Source organism: Glycine soja, chromosome 11 (genome assembly GCF_004193775.1).
Source record: "Glycine soja cultivar W05 chromosome 11, ASM419377v2, whole genome shotgun sequence".
Classification (NCBI taxonomy): domain Eukaryota; kingdom Viridiplantae; phylum Streptophyta; class Magnoliopsida; order Fabales; family Fabaceae; genus Glycine; species Glycine soja.
This window is the reverse complement of record NC_041012.1, coordinates 3,995,866-4,008,676: the sequence shown is the minus strand read 5'-3', so window position 1 is coordinate 4,008,676 and position 12,811 is coordinate 3,995,866. Positions and strand designations below refer to the sequence as shown.

Sequence of the window (12,811 nt, the reverse complement as noted above, 5' to 3'; positions counted from 1 at the left end):
AATCGCGGAAAAGAATTAACGTGGACTACAAATTTGCAACTTAATAAACTTTTGTTTATTTTTTCTTTTCTTTATCACTCCTAATCTTAATTTGATGATAAAATCGTGAATTATGAAATAAGCAACAACGGTCTACCTGTTTTATATGAATATTTCATTTTCCACCGGCGAGCTTGTTCATTTCATTCTCCCATGGATTTCCAATGTCAAATTGTCGATGACTCCAATCAGCCTGCATTGATCTAAATCCCAAACTTTGAAATCACGTGTTTCTTTTCTCCTTCACGAAACCATTGTTCCCTTCGAAACAGATCGAATAGGGTGCATCGCCACCGATTCACTGGTAAGCGATTCACTGCTCCTGCATTTTTCATTCTTTGTATTTACGATGCGTCGATGCGAACATGCTTATACATTATTTACACACTACATTTATTGCCCGTGTTCGATTAAACCGCAAATCTGCTCAATCTGTGACAGTGCAGCTTCCATTTTCAGATCCCTCTGGTACATTCCCGACGCCAACGTTTTTGCACTGTTTTGATTCAATTTATGTTCCAATCCAGTTAATTTATGAGAGAACGGTTTCGATTCTGTAATTAATTAGCTTGTGTGAAGTAGATGTTTCAAACTTACTAATTCAGGTGTTCTTTTGGTATTTTCATATAATAATTTTACCACCAACATTCTACGGTGTATATTGATTTATTTAGTTAAGTTGTTGTGAGCTGCTTAAAGTTAAATTGCTCATGACTTAGATTGGTTTTCCATTTTGCAGAGCTGCATTTGAGTGACTCATGGAACCAGCTTCAGCTGATTCTTCATCTCAACCTACTCCTCCAGCTTCTAATACTGAAGATCGGCACTCAACCAAAGCGTCTGGACAAACTGGCAATGCACATGATTCACAATTGTCATCACCCACTTCTGGCATATCATCCTGGGCAAGAAATCTGAAATTCCCACAGGCCCTTGGGCTTGGAGGAGCACAACAGAACTCCCAGGCCCAAAACGCTGGCATGTCAGCTTTTGCTCGCCTGACTGGTGGGCTTGGATTGCAAACGCTATCAAATGAAACTGCTCCAGTCAAGTCAGGAACCGAGCAATCTAACTTACTTGAATCCGTCACCAAAGGCTTGGTGGACTCTTCCAAGAGTGCAGTAAAGGCGGTGCAGGTCAAAGCTCGCCATATTGTCTCTCAAAATAAACGTAGATACCAGGTCAGTTGAGTGCCAAATTTTACACCTGGTTTGGTTTTACCACTTCTACGTCCACACCATGGGATAAATTGTACAACTGATCTATGTTATCATGTCCAAATCTGCTGGTTGAGGCACTTGCAGTTGTGTGAAGTGTGAACTCACGTTCAGTACCGGCATGGTTTTTTTTTGTCACCTGTTCCTCTTGAATAAGTTGATTAACAAACTGAACCCTTATATTTAGTTATTTACTTATTTTTCTGATGATATATTTTGCGTCAGCATTATGTCATTGTTTATCTGCATTGGCAGCAAGCCAGCAACTTCAGTTTAAAATTGGTTATATGAATAGGCACATGACCTGAATGATATTACTAATGCTGCTGCTAACCATGTTATTCCCTGTTATATTGCATTTATGAAATATGTCACGTGTATCAGTTATAACAAATCTTATAACATAATTATTGTTTTTTACATCTATTGCTTTGCACTTCTTTTTCAAAAAATATACTGATTGACAAGCTATGAATCACTCATTAAAAACATTTAAAAAGAAAAAAAAATATTTTATTTGGTTTCTTCCTCTTGGCATGTTCTTATTTTGTTACATTATACAAGAGGATATGATGATCGTTTTGTATTTTGTATTTTGCAAGTGATATACCTAATTGTTAAAACCTCATATCCTCTTGGATACTGTATAATAGTTGTGGACAATTTTGATAGCTATTCAAAATGGTAATACGCTACCCAAAAATGTTCCTTAACAGCATGCATCCCATCAAGTTAAATATGCTGGATTTTGATCTCAACCTAGTCACTTCACAATGCATTCCATCAAGTTAATATTAATCAAATAGTTCACACAATCTACCAAAACTTTAGGCATGCTCTGTGTTTTCAGTTCACATATGGACAAGAAACAAGCTCTAGAAAAACATCTTATAGGAGTTTATGAAATTCTGTACAAACGATTGGTGCAAAATTTTTAGTAGAAGAGCATGTACTCAAAATATTGTACTTTCCAAGTATCTTCCTGGAATCTTAGGTTTATTACCTCCTATAAAAGTGTTGTTCTGTCTCCTAACATTCTTAATAAGACAAATCTGTTGATTTTCCCACCATGTAAAAAGCATCATGACAGAAAAGATCACTATCTCGACTTTGTCTATTGAAGAATCTAATTGGCATTGACTGCTTGGTTAATGCATCATACTCTTGTGTATCTGGTGCTTTCTCTGATACAAGTTAACATATTTTACCCTCTTTTTTTGAAGATTTGACTCTCCTTCCATGTTGATTTCATTTTTTCTTGTACATTAATATTTTTAATTCTTATTCTTTGTAACAGGAAGATGGATTTGATTTGGACATGACATACATCACTGAAAATATAATTGCTATGGGATTTCCGGGTGGTGATTTTAGCTCTGGAATTTTTGGATACATTGAGGTATACTTATAGACAGTCAGCTCGTCTCATGTTTAAGCCAAGCTCAGTCACCATTCAATTTTGTTTTAAGGGGGAGCTGTGTTGCAGGGGTTCTATCGCAATCACATGGATGAAGTGATCAAGTTTTTTGAAACACATCATAAGGTAACATAATATCTATTGCAGTCCTGGGATCCTATTTTCTTCTCATCCAGTAGCACTCGAGAGAAATTGGAAGATCAGTGTTGAGATCTAACTGAAAAGTATGAGACATGAGTTCTGCGTTGGAAGTATGGGATTCTCGTATATGGAAGTATGAGACTTTGGGCTGCAGTGTTTAACTTGTGGTGTAGATCTCCCAAGGTTCTTATCAAAAGGATGGTCAAAGAAATCTAGAACAGAACCAAAGAGTACTTTATCTTCTGGTTAACAGCTCAGGAATATAGAAGAAAACATTTTATAGGAAAATGTGAACTATCCCCTGTTAAAGCCATTAAAATTAAATCCCTTCATATATCATAGAATGCCTTAGTTAAAAAATCCTAACCCTTAGAATAGATAATATCCGACCTATCTTAAGTAAAACAAAAAGAAACTGAAAGATATTAGTAAAATATAAGCTTAATTGCATTTTTAGTTTGCGTACTTTAGTCTATTAGCGGTTTTAGTCCTCTTAGTTTTAATTGCTCCCCTTTAGTCGTCATATTTTCCTATTTGTTCAAATTAATTTCCCCACCCCAAATTCCATCCATTAATTAACAGAAATGTAACAGAGGTGTAATCTATCATTGATCAGTATTGATTCAGAAAGGAAAATAAATTAAATAAAAAATGTTTCATTGTATAAATTTTTTATTGTTATCTAAACATTTTATACATTTTTTCTTTGCTAATTTATGTGAATTATTGATATGTCATATCTCTATTACATTTCTATTATTTATTGGATAACATTTTCAGGTGAGGGACTTATTGAAGTTTGAACTATTACGAAACTAACAGGACTAAATGCAAGCAATTAAAATTAGGAGGACTAAAATTGCTTATTATAGGTGGAAGAATGGAGACCAAAAGTGTAATTAAGCCAAAAATATAAAATAACATTGCTATAACACTTGGATTAATGGTATCATATACAACAGTCATCTACAGTACCCGAAAAGCAACCCAACATTTAATTATAATTGACAGTGATCTTGAACTCTTCTGCTACATGTAAAGAGATACTTTGAGTACCTGAAGATCCTGAAATTCTCCCAAGCTCCAACTTCCTCCACAAATTTGAGCAATTATTATCCATTTTTCTTGTTTCACTAAATGGTTTGCTGCAACAGTTAATTTCTCCTAGTATCTTGATATGCTGAGGGTTGTTGACAATTTATCTATGATCTTCTGACAATTTTGTTCTCTTGAAACCTTGATGTGCAGGGAAAGTACAAAGTATACAATCTTTGTTCAGAAAGGTTATATGACGGATCATTATTCCAGGGGAAGGTGTGATTTTTATCTTTATTTTCACTTTAGCAATCCAATTGATATAGTGGTATAGATGGGTAATAATTTTGACTGTTACCTATCATTTACCTTTCTAGTCTACTGGACCCAGCACTTGTCCTTTATATTCAGTGCACTTGTTCTTTATGTTCAACTTAAAGTTGAAAATTGGGGTCAACTTGCCAGGAGCTGATATTTGCAATGCAGCTACTGTAGAGTTTGGTAAAAAAAATTCAAAGAGTTTGGTATTTTACCTGTTTTAAATGAATATGATGGTAACTCTTGCTCCCAAACACTCTGAAAGACACGGAAATATCATTTTTTTTCTCTTAAATTATCCCAAGGGACCCTGATAAAGATAAATGATAAAGCAAAAAATATATAGAAGTATTCTAAATTTGTTACTTTTACAACATCCTAAACTTTAATTCGGTCTCATTTAATCCTTAGACTTCGTGTATTAAATTAATATATCTTTCTGTTAAATTTCTATCAGGAAACTAATCCTAACCTTTAATATCACTGAATCTTAACCATTCAATAATTGTTATTAACAAATCAGTAAAATATTTTCATAGGATTTTTATGAAATGATTAGGAAAAAGAAACAAAACCATGAACCCATGATGGTATGCTAGTCATTCCTTTTGTTGCTCCCCCCCTCCCACGCTCCTCTCCTATGCTCAAACAATACATGACTACATTCCAATGTGCCACCTCCTTTTTATTGGGAAAAGGTTGGATATATGATAACATAAAATAGGAGCAAAAAAAAGAAAGTCTGTATATGTTGCTAAGTTGTCTAACTTTGATGGTCAATATCAGCTATAGTAGGACAGTACCTTGCATATCCTCATCACAATCATTCAGAAGATCCTATTGACAAATTTTCCAGTGTCATTCCCCAAGGAACTCTAACAATATTTTAGAATGTATGAAAACATCAAATAGGAACATACAAAAATTGGATATAAATGTGGAGAAAATAATTATTCTAACTTTTAATTGCAGTTTGGTTTGGCAGATGTCCAAAATAGAAATAAGGAATGAGCCACAATATTTTAATCAAATTATTGCAATATTCTTGTTTGTCCCGTTAACCTATTGGGATTGTTTTCAGGTTGCAACTTTCCCATTTAGTGATCATAATTGCCCTCCTATTCAACTTATAGCATCATTTTGTCAAAGTGCATATTCATGGTTGAAGGAGGATATTCAAAATGTGGTGGTTGTTCATTGTAAAGCTGGTATGGGGAGGACTGGACTGATGATATGTAGTCTTCTTTTATTTCTTAAGGCAAGTCATGATAATCAACTTCAAAGACTTTGGAATGTCAGTTGTGCACTTTTCTCTCTGAGTTTTGCAATTTTTGACTGTCAACATCATTTTGCAGTTCTTCCCAACTGCAGAGGAAGCTATTGATTACTTTAACCATAAAAGATGTGTAGATGGAAAGGCTCTAATCCTCCCTAGTCAGATTGTCAGTCATTAATTTTGGTTTATTGTTTTATTTAAAGATGTAATATTCTGCACATATTCTTTCTAAATTATTTATTTCTGTATTTTTTTAGAGATATGTAAAATACTTTGAACGGACTTTAACACACTTCAATGGAGAAGTCCAGCCAGGACGAAGGTAAGATGTAATTTTGTCACAATGTACCAAAATCGAAGAAGGATCCTCTTAATTTGGACTTTGACAGGTGCATGCTAAGAGGGTTTCGGCTTCACGAATGCCCTTATTGGGTTAGACCATCTATTACAATTTCTGATCATAAGGGTAAGTAGCAAAGCTCATTGCTTTCTATTCATGTCATTTGAATTTCAGTAATATTACTAAGTTATCTAGGAAAATACTCCATGACAAGGTCTTCTCCCTTCTATATCTATAGTGTGAATTTCAACACATGGTTTTTGAGCAAACTAAAATCACTTACATTCCAAGTTTTGCATGGGGAGAAAAGGAAAAATGTATAATGGTCCAATTATAAAAATAAAAATCGTTGTGCAGTCAACAAATGTTTTACCTGATAAAGGAGTAAATGGAAGAATGGACATAAAATGAGATGACAGCTAAAAATAAGTCCTCAATATTCTCTCATTTAAGTATAGCTCAAGAAATTTGAACATTCATTTGGTGGTCTGGTTCAGAACTTCATATATCCTACTATGTACCTTTAATATGGTTGCACTTTTTAACCTGAAAGTGCCTGCATCTTTCCCAATTGAATTTAAACCAAAGTAATTGATATATATTTCTACCTCTGAAAGACTCTAGTTTGTCCTGTACTTTTTCATGCAACTTGTTAGGTTGTTCTTACAACTGACATTTTAATCTACAAAGCCTGATATTTTAACTTATTCTCAGGAATTCTTTTTACCACAAGAAAGCATCCCAAAACAAAGGATCTAATGGTACACAGTATTTTTTAGGCCATCTTTTGTATGAGTACTGATTCTTTCCCAAAGCATCAATGCCAATAGATTTGAATTTGATTACTGAATTTACTTTCTAAACTCATTTGCAGCCAGAAGATTTCTGGATCAGTGCACCAAAGAAAGGAATTGTGGTTTTTGCCCTACCAGGAGAGCCTGGTCTAACAGAGTTGGTAGGAGACTTCAAAATTCAGTTTCAAGATCGACAGGGAGATTTCTACTGGTTTGTTAAGAACACCTATTTCGTTTGGCCACCCTTTTTTTCTGCTTTTCACTCACTTACCAGAATCATTATGATTGTATTGTGGCTTATATAGTGATTTTATTGGAATCTTTTTTATATGAAGGCCTAAATGTCTATCATGACGAATAGTTGCATTCCCTATTCCACTATATATTAAAGATTTGTTATCTTCAAAATCATGTTAGTATGAAGCAGTTTGTTTACACAGATTAGCAGCTTTCTTGATGTACCACTTTCTTCTTGGTAGTTGGATGAATACAACATTGACAGAAAACCGAAAAATTTTGGATGGTTCAGATTTTGATGGTTTCGACAAGGTAAAATATGCACTTTTTTTCAATGTTATTCTGTATGCGGGTAAACCTTAGTATCTTACTGCGGTTCTACCCCTAGGTACGTCTATTGGTTTATCTTCTGAACCTGACAATAATTTAAACTTATGGTTGCACCCTTCAGAGAAAGATCCCTGCTCCAGGATTCAAGGTGGAAATTGTGATGATAGGGTATAATGCCATCCTACCTGCAAATACAAAATCGAATCCTGCCAGCAAAGGATCTGATGGAAACACAAGCAATGCCCTACCTGGTCTAAAGCATACTACATCTAATTCAAGTGAGAGTGAAGTCCCTAGAAATGGAGATGATGATGTATTCTCAGACAGTGACGAAGAGGAGACCCGGGATACACAAAGCACGAAAGCTGCAACTGAGTACAAATTTATGGCACCTCATCAAGTATCTGAGACAACAACTGACCATGTAGGGATGTTGACACACAAAACGGATCAGTTGTCACTACAACAAGAGGAACGCAAGCAAAACGTTGCTTCTGAAGAATCAGATACAGATAAACTTCATAAAAATCATACAGGCAATAACAGTATAAACATGGGATCTGTAGGGGCAAGTGACATCAAGGCAATCGCGGCAGATGCTTCAGTTTTTTCCTTTGGAGATGAAGATTTTGAAAGTGACTGAGAGGATGTGGGATGACTTTTGATTGATTTCAATACTTTTCAGGAAAGGCATTAGGCATTAGGGAATTCATTGGTTTTCCCCCAATTTGTTGTCAAAAGAACTTTCTGTATTTTATTATTTAAACTCTGTATATTTTAAGGGTTACATGTTTACATGATTCTCTCAAGTATTCTACGTGATATGCTTCACTGTCCTCAATGGCCTATGGAGAATTCCAAAATCATTGCTAGTCGAAGTCAAAAGGTAGCAAATACAACACCAATGTCTGTTTGATTTTACTTAATTTGAAGAAATCATTTTTTATCATTATTTATTATCATTTTGCTAATAAAATGTTTGGAAAAAATAATTTTTTTAAAAAACTAAAATATATTTTTCATCCCTATCAATATCAAAATATTCGAAATCTATTCTTGTAAAAATTTTGATATATTTTTCATCCTTATAAAATTAAAATGTATTATTTTTTTATTCAGAGTTAAGTTTGGACAAATCTGAACCTACGATAAATTTTTTTAATTTATAATTTAAAATTTAATTTCTAGGGTTAAGAATCATCACAAATTACAAAAAAAATTTAAAAAATCAAATTACAATTTGTGACGGTTTGTAGGATTTTTTTATAAAAAAAAAAAATCTTTTCTCTCAAACCTAGGATTTAAAAAAAAAAAAATCACTCTCAAACTGCACCATCAAACCCCCAAACATCCCATGCATTCCTTTCTCCCTCGTATCTGTGACCCCGACACCGTGGTGCGCATTATGCTGACTAGTGCGGGTAGTGACGCACGATGCAGGTGGCAATGCAACGCGGAGATGGGTGGGGTGGTGATGGAGCAGTGGCCAGAGTTGTGGTTAAAGGAAAGAGAATCGGGGAAAGAGAAAAATGAAACATGACTCCAAGTGTTCAATTTTTAGTAGATACCTAGATTTGGATTCGTTCTAATTCTGAGTCAGAGTAACATTTTAATTTTATGAGAATAAAAAACATATAAAAAAATTTACATGAACAAATTTTAAACTTTTTGATATTTATAAAAAAAAAAACATATTTTAACCTTTAAAAAATAATCAATTGCTGCATCATAAGATTCTTTTGCAATCTGCTAATAGCAATAGATGAAGTAGCATATTTTCCTGTCTTTGGGTTAACGAAAGGCAACCCTGACTATGGTTAGGCATTTTTGAGTTAATGATTTAAATATTGTTATTAATAGTTTTTCTCTGTCAGAAGATCAGATACAATTTTAATTAAAATTAAAGATTAAAATTAGAGTTTCATATATTAATCTTGATATAAACTTTTAGGCAAATGATAATTGGTGTCCTGTTAATTAAGGAACTAAAATGAGATTATTTTTTTTATTAGGATGTACAAAATTTAGCGGTTGATAACTTTTTTTATGGTTTGTTATAATCTTCACAATAAATAAATTTTCTTCCTTAATTAATGCACACTAGTTAACAATACCCAAACTTTTATTAAGGGAGTTATTGAGACGAAGCTTCAATATTTAATTAAAGAATACCACTACAAATACTACAGGTAAGTATTGTTTTCTGTACCTTGTGAGTTAATGAAGCATTTTAATGTTTCCCAACTTCCCGTGATTATATTTTGTTTCTATCTAAATTGTATAAAGTTTGCATACTCAACTTATGGCCTGTTTTTGTAACATGAGTTGATGAAGCATTTTAATGTTCATTCAGTTAAAAGTGGTTCCCAACTTCCTGTGATTATATATTGGGTACATATAACAACTTCCTGTGATTATATATTGGGTACATATAACACACGCCAACGACAGTAGTAGTAACACAGTAGTAGTAACAAGTATATTAAGAGGGAACGAGATTTTCTGCAGTTTTTATCTTCTTTTTTGTCAACTCTGCAGTTTTTATCAAAAAAAAAAAACTGCACTGATAGGAAATAAAACAGACCTTTTACAAAGGTGTATAACCAGAACAAATAGGAAAGGGACAATCAATGAGGGTAACTGACAAATCTAGTCAACAAAAGAAATGCTGCTGCTATCAGCAACTAACATGAAAAACAAAAAATCACATAGCAACACTGCAAAGAACAGGCAATCGACATGAGAACTACTATTATAGATATGGAGGAATGCAAACTTGGCAAGAATGTGGTTGCTGGCTTGCTGCTTTTTTACTAACATCATCCAAAACTGCTGCTACTGGAGACATTATCACCGTTAGACCATCTTCTGAAGGCACCCGGTACTAAATTTCTACCAGCCAAAAACCCAAACCTTGATCTTAACATTGTCAATCGGTTGTTATTATTACTTGAAGAAGCTTCAGCATCAGCCTCAGCCACAGCCACGGTTGTTTGGTTAATGGTTGGTAGAAACTCTACAGTATTATCCCGAGCTCCGCCAATCCCATCACTTGCACTCCCATCCAAAGCTTCAACTTCACTATCATCATAATTAAACGCCAAAGAAACCCTCTGTTCTCGCACCCACTCCACCCCTTTACCAGTAATCCTTTTGCACTTCTTCACCTTAACCTTAACCAAATTGGGACACCCAGAAGCCAGAGCTCCAATCCCAGCATTAGACACAGGGCACCCTTTAATGCAAAGCTTCCTGAGTGCAACACACTTATCAGCAATGCACTCAATCTCCGCATCCCCAACGGTTCCAATCCCACAAAGAGCCAACCTCTCCAAATTCCTGCAATTGGACGCAATCGCCGCTAGGCTCGAAAAAGTGGGATAAACACCAATCAACACGAGCTCCTGCAAATTAAGACAGTGTTTGGCAATCGCATGCAACCCATCATCACCAATCCTATTAGTCCTCCACCCATCAATGTGAACCTTCCTCAACAACCTACACCTATCAGCAACCGCACAAAGCCCCACATCGGAGCACTCAGCGGTTTTCACAACGTGCAAAGTGTCCAAACCAAAACATTTAGACACGGCAACAAGTCCCACATCGGTAACCTGAAGCTTCTCCAAGTGAACCTCAACCAACCCATTGTTGAAACACCCAACCCTAACCAGAGTCTCATCCCAATCCCCCGTGCACCCAATAATCTTCAACGTTCGAAGCTTCTTCGAATCAATCACAAGCGGCGCGAAGCTTTGACCGTTGACGAGTTCCTTAAGGCATATAGATTTCAACGAAGCCGCGGCACCAACCTCCACGTCGGTGATGTGGTGGACCCCACGGAGCCGCTTCAGCGTGAGATCCTCCAAAGTAACGCATCGATCGAGCACCGCCGCGATTCCCTTCGCTCCGAACATGCACGACGCGCACGATAGCTTCTTCAAGGCCTTGCAGTTTTCGCCTACGCCGGCCATTCCGAGTTCAGTTATGTCGCGGCAGCCGCGCAGCTTCAGGCGCGTGAGATTCCTGCACCGCAGAGAGATCAGAACCAAAGCGTCGTCGTTTATGCTCGCGCACTTTCGGTCGCATCGTAGAGCGAGTTTCGTCACCGAGTCGAAGCGGTTGAATAGGGAAGGGACGAAGTCTAGTAATTCCGGCTGTGCGTTGAGGGAGAGACGGTGCCGCCTCTGGCCGTCGACGCGGAGCCACCGGCGGCAGACCAGAGAGCAACGTTTCCGATCGGCGGTGCTCAGGAAATGAAAGATTGCGGCCAGGCAATCGTCGGAGAGACGGAGGGTGTAATCGGTGAAATCGGAATCGGTGTTTGGATGTATCTGAGGAATTTGGTGGCGGTTGAGGTCTGGCGGAGGCGCGGCGGTGGTGGACGGTGACTGTCCCATGGAGAAGGGGGAGGGTTTGTGCGGAAAGCGGAGGAGAGGTATGGAAGGATTTATTTAAAGCTTAAAAGATTGCAGCGCGTGTAGTACTCGCGCGAGCACAGGGGCGTATGGACTCATGCATCAGAGTCAGCCCAGTACGTGATAATGGGCTTGCGTGTCTGTGTCATCTTGGACCGGGCTCCTTCCACTTTGCTTTTTTTTTTTTCCTTTCCACTTTTCTATTATTCTATTTTTCTATTTTTATTATCAATTTTTGTGTCTCTTTTATTATGCACCAGGGGAGTATCACTTTACATTTTTTTATAATAAAAGAAAAGAAAAAGATAGAAAATAAGAGTATGCAGTTAATTCATTTCATAGTTTTGCTTTATGTTTCATTGTTCAGCCTTTGTACTCTTGTCACTGGTATTTCTCTAATTCCATATGATTTACAATTCAACTTGTCAGGTCAATTTTTTATTTTTATTTTTTGCTTTTTCCATTCAAACACATGGACCTTTAAATTTCTAGTAGATTTTCTCGTGATGTTTCCGTGTTGTGAAATGTGAGTTTTCGGAAATTTCACAGGTTTTACATTTACCTAACAAATCTATATCTGTTCCGCCACATTAGTAAAATTGAAACAGAAAAAAATGGGAAGAAAAATGAAATAATAGAGCGATTGGAGGTTGCTCCGATACGATTGACTCGTAAAACCTCTTCTGCATGAACATGTGTCAATAAAAAAACGTTCTTGCAATCCACTTCAAAAATAACGTGGGATATATTCAAATCAGCACCCCATTGCAGGGCATCAACAATCACAGTATAACATTCTTTTACAACACTTCGCAAAAATAAGTATAACAAAAGCAATAATGAGCCAGCATAAAGCTAAAACCAGTACTACTATTTTAAAACAATGAATTTATCTTCAAAACTTCTCGCGTAAGTCTTAAACTGTGTCCTTATTTTTTCCTTCAAACCGCAAAATTCTGCACTTATTGAGGGTTTGACAACAGAGTGTAAAAAATAAATCCATAACAAAGCCATAACCACATGTTTATTACTCATTTGTTTTTGAAAATTTATTACTCATTTTACTACCTATTGTAATTTTGAGTGTGTTTTTAAAAATTTATAAAAATCTTTCAAATCAATTAATTTTTTATGATATAAATCCATTAAAATCCAAACTATCTTTAAAACCTTATAAAAAAAATTAATAACTCATAATATTTCTATATAATTTTTAAAATTTATAAGATTTTTTATATTAAAAAAATTA

At 35.7% G+C, this 12,811-nt stretch overlaps 2 protein-coding genes across 2 annotated transcripts; one reads left to right on the top strand and one right to left on the bottom strand.

The window, feature by feature from the left end:
- The first annotated feature begins 108 nt into the window (after positions 1 to 108).
- Positions 109 to 7,985, top strand: LOC114377465 (phosphatidylinositol 3,4,5-trisphosphate 3-phosphatase and protein-tyrosine-phosphatase PTEN2A-like). The gene is made up of 13 exons (XM_028335981.1): positions 109 to 343; positions 779 to 1,220; positions 2,554 to 2,655; positions 2,743 to 2,799; positions 4,063 to 4,128; positions 5,249 to 5,425; positions 5,523 to 5,609; positions 5,701 to 5,765; positions 5,833 to 5,909; positions 6,498 to 6,544; positions 6,658 to 6,788; positions 7,057 to 7,126; positions 7,266 to 7,985. Exons 2-13 carry the CDS (start codon positions 798 to 800, stop codon positions 7,785 to 7,787), a joined length of 1,824 nt encoding a protein of 607 aa, XP_028191782.1. The 5' UTR covers positions 109 to 343; positions 779 to 797; the 3' UTR covers positions 7,788 to 7,985.
- A 1,641-nt stretch (positions 7,986 to 9,626) lies between these two features.
- Positions 9,627 to 11,589, bottom strand: LOC114376629 (F-box protein SKIP2-like). Its single transcript, XM_028334831.1, has one exon. The coding sequence runs from the start codon at positions 11,542 to 11,544 to the stop codon at positions 9,964 to 9,966; it is 1,581 nt and encodes a 526-aa protein (XP_028190632.1). The 5' UTR covers positions 11,545 to 11,589; the 3' UTR covers positions 9,627 to 9,963.
- Positions 11,590 to 12,811: the final 1,222 nt, after the last annotated feature.

Excerpts from the sequence above, each read along its gene's own strand:
- LOC114377465 (XM_028335981.1), top strand. The coding sequence starts at position 798 with ATGGAACCAGCTTCAGCTGATTCTTCATCTCAACCTACTCCTCCAGCT. Across the intron at positions 2,800-4,062 it reads TTTTTGAAACACATCATAAG|GGAAAGTACAAAGTATACAA; the intron begins GTAACATAATAT and ends CTTGATGTGCAG. Across the intron at positions 5,910-6,497 it reads TACAATTTCTGATCATAAGG|GAATTCTTTTTACCACAAGA; the intron begins GTAAGTAGCAAA and ends ACTTATTCTCAG.
- LOC114376629 (XM_028334831.1), bottom strand. The coding sequence starts at position 11,544 with ATGGGACAGTCACCGTCCACCACCGCCGCGCCTCCGCCAGACCTCAAC.